We start from the raw sequence: 20,628 nt of genomic DNA, 5'->3' as shown, positions 1-20,628 counted from the left end.
GTAGTTTTAAGTAAAGGTAACCCGAGGAAGACACAAGCCTGGTGTATCTGTTCTGATAGACTTGTAACGACTACAGAAATGATAAAAGTTAAATAGGCCATGACTGATTTTTGAAAAATATACTCAAGTTACATTTTAAGGTTGGAAGCAACAATTTTCTACAGACAAACAATTTTACATTCCATAGCAGTTGCATATAGTGAAGAGTAATAATTTTAGGGACAGCCTGAAAACACGTGTATAGGAAGATGATGAAAAATGATCAATTGTCAGACTTTTCCTTTAGTGTTGTTAGATACATAAAAAAAGTTAATATTACAATTAACTGCTGTTAAAATGAACAGCAGGGTCATTTCCCCTTAGTCCAACAGTTGAGGATATTCTGATAGGTAAACACTTCAGTGGCTGTTTTACAATCTCATAATAATAAAGGCTAAAAGCATTCACTTTAATACAGTTGTGTCATTTGGCTGTAGCTGGCTTTGCCACACTCAGGTAACACCGCATACTAAAATAGGCCACGGCCTCAAAAATACAGATGCAAGTCACAGTAAACTAGTACAAATAATTTCTGAGCTGCAGTTTCTGTTGCATCTGTCTTACTAGAGATTCCTTTGATTTAATCATATTCTATACTGCTTCTTCCATTAAGGATCTCAGGCAGACAAAGTATCAATAGGCTCTGAACACACTTCCTTCTCTGAAGCCATACAGTTGTCCTTCCACCCAAAATATGTTTAAATACTGTTCATTGTTTCTAAGGCACGTATCAGCCAATGCATTACTAAAGACCAAGCATAAGTGGATGGCATTACTTCCCAGCACAGTGCTGAGACTCACTGTGCTCAGTGGCTTCCTCATTCATAGAGATCCAATCTCAGCTAGTAGGATTTCAGTCTCTCCACATGATTTTTCCAGATGACTGACTATTCAATGAGAAGAATATGTCCAGTCGTATACAGGATAAGAGTCAAGTCTGAATATTTGTAAAGGTTGAAAATCTATAATGATTGTGACTGCCTCTTGCTTCATGTCCTCCTTTTCCTCATCCATCTGGACACATACCTGGAGCATGTCAGCACAGATAGATCTGACTTGCATTTACTGCTATGAAAGTATTGTATTATTAGGTGAGAACACCACATCACAGAAACTGTTTTTTGGATGTGAACTACCACAGGAGAAGACAAGATGGCATTTGGTGACATGCTTAGCCTGAAGAGGATTCCAGTAACTTTTGACATACTTTAGGGACTCTATTTTTCTACATGCACGTGCAGCTAGCAGACCCACCAGTGAGTGGCCCAAACCGTTTCAACATATTACTGATCAGAGTTCTTTACATTTGTTTCTTCCGACATGTTTCTTCTTCATACAGTCATATGCTGTACTATGCATTTAACAGAAAACATGACTGCTTCCATTTTTGTGGGAAAATTACATTGGAAGTCTGGAAGATCTGAAAGACTAGACAGTCTGCTTCTGTCATTAACAATAGGTTTGTACCCATCCTGTGAATACTCAAGTTGCAATTTAGAGATAATACAGCAGCTGTTACACAGCCCACTAGAACTTTGTTCAGTTCAAATTCTGACTTCCAAAACTAATACACACTCTTTATTCCCTTCAGTTTAATAAAAAGAACTGAGGACACCATCACAGAAGTCAGAATTTGTTCCATTTGGGTGCTTTCTGAACTGAGTCTGGAGTGTACATTTAACACTGCCACAGCAGCATTCCACTGAGAGTGTATGGACATTCAGAAGCTTTGGGGGAGTTCTTCATAGTTTTTCTAGCAATACCATTTGTTGGCAGTCTCCAGAAATTCCATGCACAGAGACTATGGCCCTGCCTACTATGGTCTACTCGAACATCCTTACTTTTCCTTTCACGTTTCAAATAATAACTGTCTCTTCCTTACACCTTGCTATACATTTGCACTGCAATTACCCTCTTTAGAACAGTGTTGTTTCTGCATTAAAACATAGCACAGCCTATATGGACAAGATTACTAAACGGGCTCTTCAAGGTTGAAACTGTGGCACAGAAAGAATCAGGAAGCTCTCAAACACATACTACTAGTGAAGATCCATGCCACACAAACCACGATCAGTCAGCACAAAGAACAGAAAAAAAAGCCAGAGTAAGAACAATTCTCAAAAGCTCTGTCCTAAATAATAGAATAGGATTATTTTATGTTTTTATACCAAAAGCAGTAAAGATATCATTTGTTCATACCTGTTACAGCCAGAAGGGCACCAAAGATTTTAATCAAAGCTAGAACAAAGGATATGCCAAAATACCCAGTCAGGGAGAAAAGGAATGCATAACCGTAAGTCTGCACTGGATGCTGCAACAACAACAAAAAAAGCCTGTTAGGAAAATGTAAAACAAACCCTGAGGTATTGCAAAATGACATAAAACTACAGACTTTAATCAACTGCTTGAGTAATAATAAGCTGTTCAACAATGCATTCATGCAAAGATCCTTATTTAATTTTAGTTAAATAATGGAAAAATAATAACGAAATTATAAGCTCATAAATCTGGTCTTGTGATTTTGTTTTCTTTTTTAAAACATTACCCTATCTTATACATCAAAGACTGTGACTACTTGCTTAATGTATGAATTATACAAGTTAACCAGTTTACATGACAAAAATACAACTTTAAAGAAGTGGTGAGATTTTCTAAATCATACAGAGCAATGTTTTCCAATGATGTTCTTCATAGAAAAAAGGAAATCTTTACACCTACCTTTGAGCAAAATGTTACTGCAGGGCTTAATCCACTAGTGCATGTTAATCCAAACAAAATATACACAAAACCTATTGAATAGGAATACAAAACCTAGAATAGTTTAAGAGAAAATAATTACCAGGTGATACGACACAAAAGGACAAAATTAAATGCTTGCAAATGCTTGGCCCTATTAATATGTTCAACTTCTCAGAGCTGAATTTGCAGTGTTTGAAGATTTTTTTACTAGGATTTCTATAATAGCTGATGTACAGTGAAAAATGAATAATAAATGTTAGAGACATTCTTTCTACCCACAACTATGTAAAAAAAGTTTTGTAAGTTAGTCCATTAATAATATCCTGAGGTCAATGTTGACTGTGGTAAATACTTCAAATTCAGGATTTCACAGCCTAAATAAAACTTGACACGACTATGTAATTTAATAGTTTGAATAATATGTTAAATGTATTTTGTTTTCTGCTACTTATCCTGCACAGTAAAGATCCATAAAGTGCCAGAAGTGTCGCGTAAATTTCACCTGCGTCACTTCAGTTCACCTAGATGGCACACCTGCATTATGGTTATAGGATACAAGATTTTCAAATACAATGAGCTGTGGCCTAGTTCGGTACTCAGAACAGACTATACTCAGCAAACAGATAGCCTCTTCATTTTGTCTGTACCTTTATTTAATTCATAGTTTCGTACAGCAACAAAAGAATCTTCAACCTATCCTTTCCCATGTGGGGGCAACAATAGAAGCTGGAACTGTCCAATCATACAGCCTCCCATGCAGCAGGAGACATTCAGTTGTTTGGGCAACATTTAGTGTGCTTTTCTTGTGAAAAAGGGAAACAGGGAACAGAACTGTTCTACGCATTACTAGCTAAAACATGCTGATCTACCACACTTTCAAAACTCAGGGTCAATTGCAGGTCTACTTCTTCTGACAGAGGTTTCATCAATTGTTTTCTTGTTACACTATCTCAGTTATTTACAAAAATAAATCTATTAACAATTGATGACAATACCATGAGACAACAGAACACTACTCTACAATAAAGAAGGATGAATATACATTTCAACAGCAGAACTGCTTTCAAACTCTTAACAATGACCTGATCTTCAGAACTCTCATTTTACAGTGTTTATACACACAGAAGTTAGTCTCTGGTTCTTCATTTGCCTCTGCATCCAGAGTTTTCTCCCAAACTACCCAAAGACCTCACTTTTCACAACCAGGAATGAGCACCACATTGCCAGTTCCTTGTTACGCAGTGTGATATAAGCCTCTTCCTTAGAATCACACAGAAGGCAAAAGCAGAGCAGTGGTTCCTATTTCAGCCACAAGACATCTTTTATCTTTTCATAATTGCTTAATCCAGGGCAAGTTCCAAATTCAGCATTGAAACAGAGATCCTATGGATGACAGGTTCCTTTACTATTCAATTTTATTTCCAGATCACGGTTTATTAAACATGATCTCCGATTCAGCAGATGTCTTAAATTTTTACCCACAATCTCAAGTCTAGAAAATTGATTTCCAAAATTCGGCTTGTACTTCTGCACTGAATTCTTCGAATAAAATTCTGGAGTGTAATCTCTAGGCCTCAAACAAACAAAACCTTTATATCCTTAATCACTACATTGATTCTCTACAAGTAGTATGAGTACACAATATGAAGACCAACAGTTGTCAGACTAACACAGAATAAAAGCAAAGTTCTGGAGGTAACAGGATAACTGCTGGCAAGTGCAAAGTGGGCAAGGAAACAATTACAGATTGTACTTTATTTTGGATTTCAGAGATTGTAGCTATAGAAGGCTGCACTGGGCCAGGTGAGGTCTATGTAGCTAAAATCTCTGCCTCCAACAGCAGTTAACAATGAATACTAAAAAAATGTACAAAAATAAAAACAAGAATACAGTGACACTTTTCAGGTATATTCTTCCACTTTCCAGAAACTTGCAGCTCAAACTTCTTGAGCCAACCTAAATCACTTTCAGCCTTAAATGAAGCTTCCTTCTAACTAATTTTTTTTTCTCCATTTATGAAGCTACTCTCATAAACGAAAAACTAGATTCTAGTTAAATGTCAAATATGTGCCAAATACATAAATTAAGTTTCAATAATTCTTCACTTGTGGCATATTCAAATAATGCCTGTTATAACAAAAGATTTTCTTGTAATTACTTGACTTTAGAGAAAAAGATGCCGAATTCAAACATAAGTTTTGTCTAAAAAGAAAAAAAAGTCAGACCATACGAACAGATAATCACGTTCCAAATAAGTATATAAAAAACACTGAACAAGACTTTTTCAAAATTGTGTATTTCACTGAATCAGGAACACACATGTTCACCCATTTTGAAAGTCACAGTTTTACGGATTTCAAAAGCTTCAAAAAATGCTCCTTCTCAAATGCCAGCACACTCTAGAATCAGAAGTCTAGCAAGTAAAAAAAGCAATGTATTCCATGTACACATGTTCATCTATACCAGAAGAACAATATATATTCTCAGAGATTAAGTGCATGATCATATAGAAAACACTCCATTGATTTCAGGCCTGCAGGGCAGACAAAAAAACCTGTTGCTAGAAATGAGTGTTTCTGTAACTGCAATATACATTTGAAGTTGCATACAGAAAGCAGCACCCTTGAAAGGTTAAAAAACAAAACAAACAAAAACCAGCAAAAGCCCCCAAACAAACAGAAAACCACAAGAATAGCACACCAAGAGCTCTTCTTTACATATGCAAGAGAAAAGCAGATTTAAGTTTCATGTTTTGTTATTTTATGCCTTGTCTATCATAGCACGTGTTCTTTTAAAATTGCAAATCTGGTATTTACCATTTCTGAATTAGAACCATTGTGCAACTTCATAGCTTTTTCCTGTACATTTCCTATAACTGCATCTGCGCAGAGGGCAAGGGATATTAGGACCACACCTAATATGAGAAAACAAACAAACAAACAAAAACCTGTTCAGAATATTTATCAGCAGAGTAGTAACAAAAACCACTCTGTACTTATCCTGAAAAAAATATAAAATCTCAGGAATAGAAAAATAATAATAAACCCCCCTCTATATCATATTCTAAATGTCAGTAAAACTATTTCATTAGACCTGTATAAAGCAGTGTCCACCCCGACTCCTTCCACCAGCTGACCCCTGAGCACTGTGTGTGTCTAGGCTTGATAGAAACATCTGGACATTGCTATGAAGAAGCCAGTTGTAACTTTTGTAGTAACAAGAGTGAAAGAATGTCAATTGCATTTATATAAGTATTTTTAATGAAGATAAATATCCAGAGAATATACTGTTTTGAGTAGTTAATCCTAGATTGTTTTTTTCTGACAAAGGCAAATAGAAATGTTAGATGTAATGGTAAAACAAATGCAAGAGGATTCACAATGGAAATCTTGAATTACTGAAATATTAATTTTTAAAAACTACTGTTTAGGTACAAACCCCATGGTTTTATGTTACCCTATCTGTTCACAACAAAGTCACTACACAGTCAATAATGTAATCGGCTTTCCAATAATAGAAATTAATAAATCTTTATCCATGCCAGTCAATTAATTTCCCAACCTCCAAACTTTGATTCCTTCACAACTGTAGCAACTGTTGTATTTAATGATGCACACAGGTTGAAATACCACTCTTCCAAAGTATACAACCTTACAGAAGATATCAGTTATCAAAATCATGTTTACTGTCTGCTCTACTCTTGGTTCCTTAAAACATCCTAAGTGTCAGGGAAGAATGAGGAGTAGAAGACTAGAAACAATCAGTATTATATTTTCTTAATATTATGTTTTACTATCAGAGGTCTCAACATAGGCATTCTGATGGACCATATGGAATATAAGCTCCTGACAGAGAAAAAAAAAAAAAAAAAAAAATCACAGCTCCTAGGATTTTCAGAACTGCAAGATTTAACATTTTGAAGATCAATGAAGGTGGCATCCCCTTGGCAAACTTCTGGATATATGGGAACTTCCAAACTAGTGTTTTTAGTTTGGGAAACATTTCCTTTCCCAGGCTAGACTTATGCAAGTGCAGCAACAAAAAAAGACTCTTCATTATTCAAAGTTATCAGGCATTGGAAAACGTATGAGTCAATGAAAATGACATGACAACCGGAATAACACTGGTTATGCTAAAGACTATATTGCTAAATGTTATGGATACATTAAGTACATGGATTCAGCTCTGATCCAAAGGTATAATAACATCTCCAGCTCAGGAACAGCCCTGCTGCAGATCACATCTGTAAAGTGACCGAGTATGTCTCCATCATGCTTGTTCCAGCAGTGCTTAATGGCCCAGGCACATCACTGGACGAATGCATGGGTTCAGTACTGGATTGAGATGGGAAGGTTACCTGGGATCTGAAGCGCAAGTGCGCATGGAAAGGAGAAATGTAGGGACAAGACAAATGTTAATATTACGTACATACACCGTATGAAGAGAAGAATTGTTCCACTCATTGTGATAGCGTTGCACCTGCCGAGCACCAGCAGCAAAACCATGAACAAGACCAGTAACATTATCCAGTATGTAAAGCACGAGTAAAAATGATTGGAAGAACTGGTCCTAAATTAGTTCTCGAAGAAATTAAACCTGGAGGTCTTGCACCAACAGACTTGACTGAAAGACTACATTACATTGTATTTTACACTATTAATGTGATACTTGCAGTCATTAAAATATTAACACTGCTTATACATTTATAAGCTATTGGATATTTACAAGTTCCTCAACAATACATTCTCACACTTGCAAGCCCCACCATGCAAATGTGTTAGCCTGGTGAGTTGTTTGGAGACCTCTTTAATACTCGACATTTTAGAAGCCTGCCACACATAAGATTAAAAGACACAGCAGAGGTAGCTAACGAAGTAAAATCATCTTAACGACAGTGAAACTAAGGACAAAACACCTCAGTCTGCAAAAGACTAAACCGCACCTGTACAAACAGTCTAAGGTAGAAGAATTTGCATGCAATTGATATTTCTACTGTGTCTTCAGTGAAAACAGTTAATTTCCACTTACATCTGTAATGCCAGAACTGTGGAAGTTCCCGTAGCACCAATGTTTCAAGACTGTCTCCTTCTGCACAACCTTCTCTTCTGGTTTCTCTTTTGGAAGTCCTGTATCTACTATTCACAGCTATTTAGGATATCTACCACTACCCCTCTGATTTGATAATGCTAGGGGATGCTTTGAGCTCTTAGCAGCAACTCCATCTTGAAAGTGTACCTCTTCCTTAGTTACAAATATGTACCTGTTCTGGCAGAAGAGAGTTTGTTTTCTTGACTGACCTCTTTCATGTGTAAAAAAACCCCAACATCTGTGTAGATTCCTTTTTTGGCAGAGCAATACTGAGATTACATTTCAATAGCAGGGGAAAAAACAAAACAAAAAAACTTGTAAAATTTTTCATCCAAATAGCATTTTACATCTGCTCATACTCCATTTTTAGTATTTGCATCAGATAACAAAGATTATGTTTTGTTTACCTTCACAGTACAGTTTTCTCTGTGAAATGTAAACAGCTTTGTTCTTAACAAGTTAGTAGAAGTTCTATGAAATCATGCTAGAATCATACTAGTTTGCATGGAAACAATTCTACATAAATGTGTATAAATCACTGGAATGAACTCAGGAATTTACGAGGCAGTAAGTAGGCAGTAATATAAAACTGCAACTTTAGAAAACAGTAATTCTGAAGTTTAACACTTAATTTGCTGTTTATGTTTTTGAAAGTTTAATATCCTTAAATACTTCATTATTTCTTTGAAGATGCTCTATGAAGATACAAAATTAAATTCTGCATCTCTGCTTTCAGTTTTATTTTGTGATTTACATCAAGTGTAATTATTCAAAAAAAATGCCATTTTGCAGAGTGAATAAAGTTTTTAATAATTCATATCACTGTTTTTACACTTCAACAGCTACATATTTCTGCAATAATGAAAATCAGTACATTTCTTGAAGAAAGGGACCATCTATCTCCATAAGTCATCCAAGAAATGGAAAAACTCCACCTTTCCACTTTTTAAGTGACATGGGAATAAAACAAAACAGGCAAGAGGAAACAGAGACATACAGAAAGAATCCTCTCAGAAGGTGAGCAGGAGAATTTCGAATTACCTTGCTAGGGAGAGATCCAGACTTTTGAATTCTAGTTCTATATTCTATTTTCACAGAACTAACTTCCTCCAGATGGTAGTGATCTAGGCTTCAATATTTACAGAATTGCTTTGAATTTCAAAGTAAATTAATAATGAAAGACAGCCCTGTTGATTCTTTGAAGACATTTAAAGTTTTTTATCTTGTGTTTTGTAGATCTTTGAGGGCGTCAGGACTTTGCTACGCTTGCTGCACTTTACCTTATCCCATTCTGTTGAAGAATCAACTTTCCAAATCTTTTCAGAATTAAGTCATAGCACATAATTAAAACAATTCAAATTTTACTAAAGGAATATATTCGTGAATGCACTTAGAGGCTATAGCCAAAAATAGCTGTAATGGTAACTGTAATTACATGCTTACCAACATTATACTGTATTCAAAATATATTTTTTTCAAGTAGCCACGCAGTTACACCACACAAACACATTAAATGCATATCAGGTTATGTAATGCACAGATTTTTGTAATTTCTTCCACTACCAGTAGCACTAAAATTACATTAAAAGGCATGAGAACTAATTTACAAGAAAGGCAAAAGATATATACAGTTTAGACAACATCACAAACTGATCATTACTAACACTTGATGAAATAATATTTTGTAAGGACAAAAAGTCTTTTCCTTAAAACTGAGAATTTGTTATTATTTTTAAGAAAAAACTTCTAAATCAGTGCCTCTACTATTAAGAAATAAAGGTTTCACAGTGAACGTCTGTCATAACAGCTGTTGTAACTCACCTCAGAATTTCAAAAGAAGAATACACTGGAAGTTGAATATTCAAAAGTTTTTCAAGGTTCAGTATTAATCCAAACACCGGCCAGGTAAATAACATGGATTTTATGAATAATCAATTCTCCCTTGTCATTTGAGAAAGAAATTCAACTAAGTTTTTAAAGCCAAGCAGGTTAAAATCTTATCTTTGCTTCTGATTTTACACAGTATAGAAAAGTTAGAACATGGGCACTCCAACTAAGAACTACAGAAAATCTGAGTGAGACCGTCAATAAATATAAAGTAAATGGTTCTGAAATGGAAAAAGACTTAAAGGTTTAGCTAGAAAAGACAACTAATCTTTTGAAGTTTTAAAATGGTCAAACTGAATTTTATCATACTTATTTTAACATACCTACTGGGAAGTATTTCTTGAGAACAAGCATGAGACATTTCAACCTAAAGGGTGGAATTTTCAGCAATTATAAGAACCTAAAAACTAACAGAATAAAGGTCTCTTCTGCCACAGATACAGCTCTGCTACTGCAAAGCTACAATGAAACCTGCGTTTTCTGTATGCACTCCACCAAGAACTCTCAGAACTTCTATGGAACACTCACTTGCAGGAAAAAAACAAGCATTTTGTTAAACTCTAAAATATAATATATCTTTACCTGTCAAGTTGAAGTTTGGAGCGACTGTGCTGTCGGCTAAAGTAAACCATATTAATCCAAGACTCATACATAGGGCAGCAGACACATCTGCAATATTATAACGTTTTCCTACAAAAGCAATACAAACAACATGAATGGACTGCTAGCACTCTCAGAATTTCATGTTTATCCTGTTCAGCAGACCAGAAGGCAAAGAAAAAACTGTTCCAATGTCATTCTTTTACTTAAACAGAAGACTTAATGCTCCGGCTTTCATGACTGGAATTAGTTTCTTCTACAATAGCAGTTCCTAACACGGATGAGGATCTTAACAGATAATACCTGATTCTTGTGATCAGTTTTAGTTTTACTCCTAATGACATAAAGCACATCCTCCCTGACAAAGCACCATCTCAGCAACTTCATGACAGCTTAGATGTTTTCTTAAGATTTTTCCCTCACGCAAGACATTTTGGCTGCCTTTACTGGTTAAGAGAGGTCATTCCCAAACACTAACAGATGATTTGGGTACCTCTAGAATCCTACATTGCCTTTTAGTTTGGGAGAGATAGGATGTGGAGGGGGGTGGAAAAAGAGCGTAGGGAAATGAAAAGGCAGGAGTTAGTGTATCTTGCTTGAAACAACACATACCTTGCCCAGAAGCTGTACTTTCAAATGTAAGCTTCCAAGGGAACATTTTCCAAACTGAAAATTTTAACTGAAAATTTCTAAAAATAATAGTAAAAAAATAAAATCACAGCTTCTGAATATGATACTACAACATGTAGTTTCACAAAGCTTTAAGTAAATACCAGTCTTTCTGCATTAAAATGATATGACTCCTAATTAAAGGTAAAAAATATGCGTGCATGTGCATATGCAAACTTGCAACCTCCTCTGAAAGTTCAGCTTTCTATTGCAACTAGAAGGCCAGAATTAACTACAGAAATAGAAATATATCATTCTAGATTCTGTTCCATAACACTTGCTCATGCAGAGCTTTACTGACTAATGAACCTTTGTGTATTGAACAAATAGAAACTTTTATAATATACTTAAGTCTTCTAAATCTAGAAATACTGAAGCATGTTTATTCACATAACTATAGTCTTTATCTGTTGTTCTCTAGATCCATTTTTCTGTTCTTGGAATACGAACTATGACTTTAGGACTAGCCAAAGACATGTAAGTCAGGTGTATTTCTGATTAAACACTTAATCAAAATTTAGGAATTTTAATTACGAATTTAGGAATCAAGCTTTTCAAACAAGAAGAGTAGAGGATTTCTTCACAAATCATGGCTGGACTTCCCCTCCCCCACCTCAAGTTTTCCATTTCAGTATTGAAAATGTTTCATTTATGAAGTGATTTGGTTTAGAAAACAAAGTTATACTACTTAAAAATTAAGAAACCCTGCATAAAAATGAAGTTTTGCAAGTGACCTGGCAAAAAAAACTTCCCCCACATTTTCTATTCATCTAATTGTATTTATACACTTTCTGAGAAGATGCTTCAGAAACTAATTTTTTTCCTCCTATAGGAAAAATGCTACCTGTCCCTCTCTGAGAGCCTCAGCGGAATTTACAAAGTAAAGGATTCCATACATGAATGCTTCCAAAGAAACAACAAAAAAATCATCTAATGGCAAGGCCAACACTTACCTTGTATCAAAACCCCGCCTATCATAACTGGAATCAGCTTACAGCACTTGAAGATGACTTGAGTAGGGTAATTCAGATATCCTAAAGAGGTATTTGACAAACCCATAGTTCCCACTGTTAAAAACGCTATTATCATGTAGGTTTTGCCAGGAATTCTACAAAATAAAAACATATGAATCTTGGTATTACAGACTCATCTAGAGGTGATTTAGCCTGGAAAATTCAGATAAAGGAATATGCTTATATATACAATTCGACCATCTTTCTCACTGAATTTCGTTCTGCAACAGAAATTTAAAAATGCACATGATTTCAAATTTCATTTCTTTCAATTACTGCTAATAAACAGCATTCAAATACAAGACAATAAAAACTTCATGGCTCACGAAGTATTCAAACAGTACTTCTTTAACCTCCTTCTGAGAAGGTATATTATTTACAGAACAATCAAGACAAAGGCTTCAGGTTATTTGTCAAAAGAACCAGAAGGTTGATATACCAAGATATCCTGAATCATAGTCCTGTCATGGTCAACATGAACATTGACATTTTTAGAATGAAGAAAGTTGAAAAAAGTACCATTTTATAAAACTCAGCAGACTAAGAGAGAAGTGATTCAGATATCACGAACAGAGGGGCACATTGAACATTTTGAGATATTGTTTGCAATTTGATGAAATTACCACCTGACAACAGATGATCCAACAGTAATTTTTAGCAATCGCTGTGCTCACTTTGTGAAGTGATTTTTTTACAGTTATTGTTGTGCACATGTTCAGCTATTTTTTATGCATCCTCAGAGCCACAGTAAACAAGATAAGGAGATGTCTTGCTGCAACCCTGTCTTATCCATAACTCACTATGTGATGTAGGCATACAAGAAAAATTTAAAGTTTAAGAAACAGAGAATTCTGCATAAAAATAAGGAAATAGATTTTTTAATGTCAACAACATGATGTCTATCTAGGTTATAGAAAATAAAATGTAAAATATATTCAAGATCTACATTTCCAACATAACTTACAGGGTCATGCTCTGTAAGCATTAGCAACTATTTGGTAATCAAAATCTAAATACTAGTTCCAGAACACCCAAAAGATAACTACGCAGTATTATCTGATGCATCTCAAAAAGTCAGGTAACTTGAAATATAAGCTGTCGGTGTTTAAAATAAAGAGAATAATTTATCAAAGTTACGTTGTTTGGCTATAAAAGAATTCTATTACCTAAAATCAGTATATACAAAATCAGCCAAGGTTGACTACAGTAAGGAAAATTAGTTATGCTCAACTAGGATACAATGCTTTAAAGCAATTTTAAAATTCATGTACACCATGACAGCCTCTATCCAAGCTTCCAGAGGGCCTCAACATAGTTTGCAGAGGCTGTAGTTGGGCAGGAAGCCATGGAATGGCCACCCTGAATCAGATCAAACTATCCCATCTCCATAGGATTCAAGACAGCAAGAATCTCCTTGGTCAACTGCAGTGAAAACACAGAGTAATTTTGTGGCAGGTTGTTATAAGTGCTATCTTAAATAAAAAATGTAAAGCCTAAGCACATCCTTTGAAGCAAACCTACATAACCGCATGGAAACAAAGAGCAGACCTCAGACACTCTCCAAGATGCACAGCATGTTAGAGGAACCTCTTGGTGAGGAGGTGCCAAGGTTTGAGGAAAAGGTATTCCTGATGTGATGATGTGACAGATGACTTCAAGTGCTGTGAAGTGCAGTTGGCCCTATTCTAGATGTGATAATCCCAAGCAATACATACATGAATCAGCTACCTTAAGGACAGAATATAAGGACAGAATATGCTCTGTAAGTGGGACAAAGTGACAGTAGAATCAACAAGATCACTTACAGGTCTGAAATCTAAGTGGGTGCTTATAAAACATTTTCTAACATTGTCCAGTAAATTCACATTAGTTTAACTACGGAACTGCTACCAATGCCTCACAGTATTCACATTCAAACAACAGAAGTTAAATTTACCATAAATATCAAATGCTTGTAATTTGATGGACAGTGGTTAAAATGCTTGGAAAAAGACATACCTTCTCCTTTTGTCCTGAATCAACTGTAATTCTATTAGTCCAAAAATGGAATAAAATCCAAATTGCACTAAAGTGAGGTACCAACCAAAAGGTTTAAAACCTTCCACTGAAAATATCAATTCCTATAAAAACAAAAACCCACCAACGTCATATACATACACCAAAATGTTAAATCAAAACAAAATCAAGATTTTTTTTCTTCATGTACATGCAAATCTAGCCTTTGCAGCTGCTGGTTATTAACTAGAATTTACCTGCCATATGTAACTTGCAAAGCATTGAAAAAGACAATTTAGGTTCTCCAAAATGCAATGAGAAAATTTACTGCTGGTGTAAATCCATGTGCACTGCATGAAGAATTATGTAGATGTGTCAGTTACATAAACAAACGGCTACCTAGTATTTTCTTTTTTGAGATTCTGCTTTCAATTAATGATAACTTTGTCTAACTCTTTGGAAGTAACTTTATTTTAACAAATTTCTCAGCTGTTTTTGAAAACAGCATTGGAAACATGGTGATTTTTTAATTATCAACTTCTTAAATCACTGCTTTATTGAGAAGACTCACTAAACTTAAAAAAAATTAAAAAAGGAACAGAAGTGTATCTGCTCAACATGAAAAAGGTTAGCAGGAAGAGGAATGTTTAACTGAAACAACATAAACGTTATGCTTCTGCTTAACAACCAACTATAGTACATATTTCAGCTCTGTCCTGAAGGGAGAGCAGAGAGAACAACAGACTACTATTACTGTATGGCACTCATGGAACTCAAGGGGATCTAAAGGTTTCAACACCAATGAAGACTTAGATGTCAGTCTGTGTGGTTCTACAGTTTACTTGGATGCAGAAGACTATGAAATCACACTTAAAAAATACACATTCAAAACAATATTGAAAGGTGTATCTTGCACACAGAAGTAAAAGATCAAGTTATGAAAATCCAACTGAACCAAATCCTGTAGGCACATGAACTATGATGGAATCTTACATTATAGAATTACTTATTGCTGTTGAATTCAGAAAGCTTGACCTTGAAATCAATATCTATTTTAAACATCTATACATATTAAAATACATACTATATTATTATGCTGTTGAAAAAGAAAAGAGGTAGAAAGAATTGGCCTAAGACACAAGCTCATAGCATTTACCTGTAAATATCCATAGATTAGATAAAACATAAAAACTCCAGAAACACAGATGAAAAATTGAGTAGGTTTGTTAAATTTGCTGAGATTCATGCCAAGAACTACAACATCATCTACTGATTTGATATGAGGAGACATAGTTTGAGATTTGGAAGGTACACTGATGGAAATGTATTTTCTTGATGAAGTGAATTTCAGATCCATGATTCCTAGTTCGCTGCATTCGGTGCTACTGTTATCTTCTTTCTGCTCTTCTCTTTCTGTGTGTCCTCTGTCTGAAAGCTGAAAGAAATGCTAAAGTCAGGTAAAACATAACGTACAGCCATCCAACAACAGTAAATGAATATGGCATTTATATGAATAATATAGAGGTTTAAGAGTTTTGTTGGATTGCTATGTTCACAAATTTTATTTATCTTTTCTGATGTCCAATGTTAACACCAGTTAATATTAGATGCCAACAACACTTTATGACAGCGGTTTTGCTTCACATGGGAGGTAGTATTCCTATGCTCTGCAAAGCAAACACACCCACCCCCCCTAAAACACCAGCAATAGAAAACCAGCTTCAGCTCCATTGTAGCTCAGACTAGCCCTTTTATGCCAGTACTCACAGCAGTGACTGCTTGGGAGAGAAGTGATCCCCATGATCAAATCACAATTGAAAGAACTCGTATTGAAGCACTGCGGTTCTGTCTACTTCATTTTCACATCAAAACATACCAGACTAGTCCACTACATGGGAAGCCTTGCGAAAAACTACAAATTTGAGACTATGACTAGTTACAAGGGTTGAACTGGAATAAGTTATTCCCTCATTCTCAGTTATTCACTATTTCTCACACACTTCTGAGGGGAAAGAACATGAAGATAGAAGCAAGAAGCCAGAGAGAAGCCAGCCTCAGAAATTAAGACTGGTTATCTGATGAGGTCTACGGTACAGCAATCCCTTTAGCATTAACCACATGCAGCCATTTCCACATGTAATAGAAAACAAAATTGGGTAACTGAAGCCTGGAAAAGGAATTTAGCAGCTTAATAGATTGAAAGGCAAATAATTATTTTCTCCAGCTCAGCACAGAGTATGATGTTTGAGGATTTTATTTTATTTTTTCTTATTTTTTCTTTTCAGCCTCAAGATAAACACACTGGTCAGTCAGCTGTCCCAAGATTTTTAAGTGTAGGTCAGCATCTAATTCAGCAAGCAGTCAGTAATTAACATGTCTCAACTATTTAGAGGTTTGTTTTCCCCAGCTCAAAAATACTTCTACTCATCACTCATGTGTTAAAAATGCTTTTCTCACCGTTTTTAAATGGAAAATGTGCTAGTATATAAAAGCTAGATCATGCAATAAATATAGTAAATGTAATCTGCATGAACATTGCTAATTTATTATACAAGAAATTACAAGTTTAGCTGAAAAATTAAGGATTAGTATAAATCTTGCAATATGGTTATGTTTCCTTTTTTGATACAACCTACTATCAGGTTGGAACAAGATTCTTCCTATTAAAGTTCTGAAAGAATAGCTTGGGGACTATAACAGGAGTTTAGGGACTATAATAACCATTTGTGTTTAAATTCAGAGCTCTACAGTTGAAAACCAAAAGTGAGAGGTAGAAAGCTTACCCTTGCGGATTGTCAGTTAATCCCAAAATGAGGTGGCCATAAAAAGCCCAAAAAGCAAAAGTTTAAGTAGACTCTTTTCAGTAAAACCAGAAAAGTATCAATGTCATGCAACGAGGCACTAGTGATCTTTCATGTACAATATCATATAGAGGTCTGATCACCCTCAAAGATGGTTTCAAAGAACAACTTCAAAAAAACATTATCAGGATGGTAGCACAGATTGCCTATATTATGAACCAAAATAATATGAAAGTGTAACTTGTAAAGCCTAGCAAAACCTGATGAAAAGAGACTTGCTTTCAAGAAAATGTATTACCACTAAGGAGGAAAAATAATTCTAATTTTAAGGACAGCAGAATAAGAGCAAATGGGCATGAAGTGATCCTGAACAAACTTTACTAGAAACTACCTTTTCATTCCTAGGCTATCTGTATTCTAGAGAAGCCTAAAAAAAGAAGGAACGAACAACTGAACTGGTTTTAAGGTGAAGTTTATGAAAGCAGTTACGCAGAGCTGTTAAGATTGGGCGTGATGACAGTGCAGTCCCGTTTAGACCTGTTTATAGCATTCCATCACTATGGAAAGCCGAGTAGGCGTGCCTGTAGAAGATACTTGGTGACCCTTACTTTTTCACTAAACCAGGATATGAATTACTACTCCCCCCAGAAGAGCTGCACGCAAAGTTAGGACTCCCAAATTCAAGCCCAAGGAGCAAATCACCATGAAGGAAAGACAATGTATTTAGAAATCTACCCATTGCTGACATCTTAACTGAACTTGTATTTTAATTGGTGCCTGTTCAGATCTTTCCTGTCCAGTGTACACTTCCTCTTGACAGGCACACAACATTTGTTAACATCACGCTTTCTCAACAGCAACAAGAGCTGCAGAAGTAATCTGAGCCTCATTTTTCACCTAAACTGAAACACAGAGAATGATATATGCCAGCAGAAGGCACAGCCATGTACTATCATGTGCGCTTCAAGAGTCCAAAAATGGAGTAAATTGTATAATGCATAGTTTTGTACCTACTTTTTCCACTTTGGCCACTAATTTGGATATTATTTTTGTAATACCTGTGTTAGGATCAGAAGAAGCAGAAGTAGAGGGAAGAAGAAACAGTAGCAAGTGTATTTATGTGTTAGGTCTGGCTGGGATGGAGTTAATTTTCTTCATCGCAGCTTGAGTGGTGCTGTGTTTCAGATTTGTGACCAAAACAATGCTGATAACAGACTAACATTTCAGCTATTGCTCAGCAGAGCCTGCACAGCATCAAGGCCTTTTCTGTTTCTCCCTCTCCCTCCGCCCCTGCCCCAGTGAAGACTGGGGAGTGTGCAAGAGGATTGGGAAAGGGCACAACTAGATAGATGACCAGAACTAACCAGAGATATTCCACACTATAAGGTGTCATGCTCAGCAACAGTAAGTGAGAGGAGGGGGTTTAAGGAGGTTACCCATCTTTTGCTGAGGATCTGGCTGGGCATCGGTCTGCTGTGGGAGGAGTGATTGCCTTTACATCATCTGTTTTGTTTTCTGTCTCTTTCCACCTTTCCTCCACTTCTTAAACAAGTTTTATCTCAACCCATAAGTCTTCTTGCTTTTACTCTTCCTTTCCACTTCCCCATCCCTCTGGGAGTGGGGAGAAAGTGAGCAAGTGGCTGTGTAGTGCTTAGCTGCCTACTGGCATTAACCCACATCACAATTAACACAACTTTTCTGATTTTCAACTATTTGTATTCAAAATATTTCCTCAGGAACACCATCAGTTTTTACAATCTGTCCATTTAATTTCTTGCAGATTACTGCATCTACCACTAAAGTAGTAAGAAACAACACTGATAGCTCTAGTCACACCCAAGGCCATCCGTAAGAAGCCAATGCACAGTAATTGTTTTTTCTCTATTATGTTCTAAAGGAAACAAAAAAATTACCATGTTCAAGAAACATTTCAAGGAACATTATTTAACAACTGAAGAAACTGCAAATGTATGTATCCATTTCAAACACTCTCCACCAAGTAACTTCACTACCAACAGTAACAGAACTCTTCTGAAGTCCCCTGTGACTTCTCAAACTGTCATTTTTCTAAGTATCAAAAATGCTATTCATCCTCCTCTCACCAAAATCCCTCAAGCAACTGATTCACCTTTTGAACAAACATGCAGCAAAAAACTGTTTTATGAAGAGTCAAGTGGCTTAAGAACTGTCCTGATGTGTGTAAAATAGCATATTTCCCTCCTTTTTTTTCTCCTGTGTGTAAAAATGTAAACAACGCATTCTTTGGCTCAGACTTTTTGTTCCTTCCCCTTTGAGAAAGAGTACCACATAGAGCAATATTTTAACCTAGCACACAAGTAAAATAGATTATTACATGAAAAAGATGCAAATGAACAAGTACCTAGAAAAGCAAAATTTCTTTGGCCTCCAAGTAGTTAATGACTTCTACCAAGCATGGAAAAAACATTATGAAGGAGCTAGGGCTTTTTTATTCAACCCTGTCTATTTTACACCCTTTAAAGACATCAGTATGGCAGAAACTAGCATCTCAGCACTCGCAGAAAAACTGCTTGCATGAGCCACGCAAGGCAAATTCCACGCTGGCCCTGGCCAAGATCCATCTCCTTTGGAGCCAATTCCAAATGCTTGGTGGCAGGACAGCAGCTGGCACCGTAAAGAGGGATGCTCCGGGTTACAGGCTCGCAAACGTACATCTGTCGGAAACCGGGGCAGATCCTTTGCTTGGTGGTACCTGGCTCCTGCTCCGGAGACAAAAGAAGGAAGGGGGACAGGGACCGGCAGGATCCCTGAAGCTTCCTTCCTGCCTCCTCGCCTGCACCCAGCCCTCTGCCAGCCGAGCAGCCGGGGGCCGACCCACGCCACGCCCCGAGGCCGGGACAGACGTGGCTTTGCCCGAGCACCTGCCAGCTGCCCCGGGCAGGGCTGGGACAGAGGCTCTTGAGCCGCCACAGGCCGCCATTCCTCACCCCTCCCCCGGGGGAGGGAACGTCTCGCTGCTTACGGGCCCCGAGGGCCCAGCACCACGGGACACCGCCTCCTCGGGCCAGCCAAAACCCTCCCGCCACTCAGAACCAGCCGCCGCCGGCCCCGGCCCCGGCCCCCGCGCTCCTCACCGCGGCGCCCATGGCCCCCTGTTGCCGGGTGACGCTCCCCAGGAAGCAACCCCGCCTCCACCCCACTCGCCCTCGGTGCGTGGGGGAGGAGCGGCCCCGCCCCCGTACCTGTGTGGCGGCGGCGGCGGCGGAGGCGCGGGGGAGGAGGGGCGCGGCGGCCGCGGCCAACCGTCCTCCTCCGCCAACCGCCACTGCGCCCGGTCCGCTCCCTCCCGCCTCGCGCGCCGCCGGAAGTGGCGGTGGGGATGCCAGGGGTCGGCGCGAGCGTCGAGCGCATCGAAAGAGCGTCACTCGCTCGGCGTTCCGCTACTCGGCCTGAGGCGGGTGGGTAGCGGCGCCCTCCAGCTGCCACCTCCCCCCTCGCTGGGGGCGGGGCCTCTGCGTTAGGAACCGCCCACGGCGGCGGTGGAGGCTCTGCTCACGGGGGCGGGGCCGGGGCCGGGGCCGGGGCCGGGGCCGGGGCCGGGGCGGGTCGTTCGAGGTGCCGCTCCGCTACGCGCTCTGCCCCGCCGGGAAATAAGCGGGGTGCCGGTCTCCCGGTGTGGGGAAGCTGTCCCGGGCGGCAGGAGCCAGGGTCCCTCCGCTGAGGGGCGTCTCACCCGCCTGCTCCCCCCGCGGGTGTGAGCTGCCCGCCCGGGGGGTGTTTGGTGAGGGGCGGCCTCTGGGGAACGCGGTTGTGTCTTG

General features: G+C 37.9%; 1 protein-coding gene across 8 annotated transcripts in view; it reads right to left on the bottom strand.

The window, feature by feature from the left end:
* Positions 1-20,173, bottom strand: part of SLC35B3 (solute carrier family 35 member B3) — a 29,355-nt gene extending 9,182 nt beyond the window's left edge. The window contains exons 1-9 of one of the 8 annotated variants that reach the window (XM_074872226.1): positions 20,053-20,173; positions 19,523-19,569; positions 15,187-15,465; positions 14,034-14,155; positions 11,976-12,130; positions 10,336-10,443; positions 5,595-5,692; positions 2,758-2,850; positions 2,239-2,350 (exon numbers count right to left, since the gene is read on the bottom strand). In XM_074872226.1, coding sequence (XP_074728327.1) covers positions 2,239-2,350; positions 2,758-2,850; positions 5,595-5,692; positions 10,336-10,443; positions 11,976-12,130; positions 14,034-14,155; positions 15,187-15,387 — 889 coding nt within the window. In that variant the 5' untranslated portion in view covers positions 15,388-15,465; positions 19,523-19,569; positions 20,053-20,173. Of the gene's footprint in view, positions 1-2,238; positions 2,351-2,757; positions 2,851-5,594; positions 5,693-10,335; positions 10,444-11,975; positions 12,131-14,033; positions 14,156-15,186; positions 15,466-19,211; positions 19,652-19,944; positions 20,001-20,052 lie in introns of those variants that run through there. The other 7 variants (XM_074872217.1, XM_074872223.1, XM_074872222.1 and 4 more) reach the window with 7 other exon arrangements.
* Between the last annotated feature and the right edge of the window lie 455 nt (positions 20,174-20,628).

Source organism: Strix uralensis, chromosome 1 (genome assembly GCF_047716275.1).
Source record: "Strix uralensis isolate ZFMK-TIS-50842 chromosome 1, bStrUra1, whole genome shotgun sequence".
Lineage (NCBI taxonomy): Eukaryota > Metazoa > Chordata > Aves > Strigiformes > Strigidae > Strix > Strix uralensis.
Note: the sequence above shows the minus strand (reverse complement) of the source record. Positions and strands in the feature narration are given on the sequence as shown.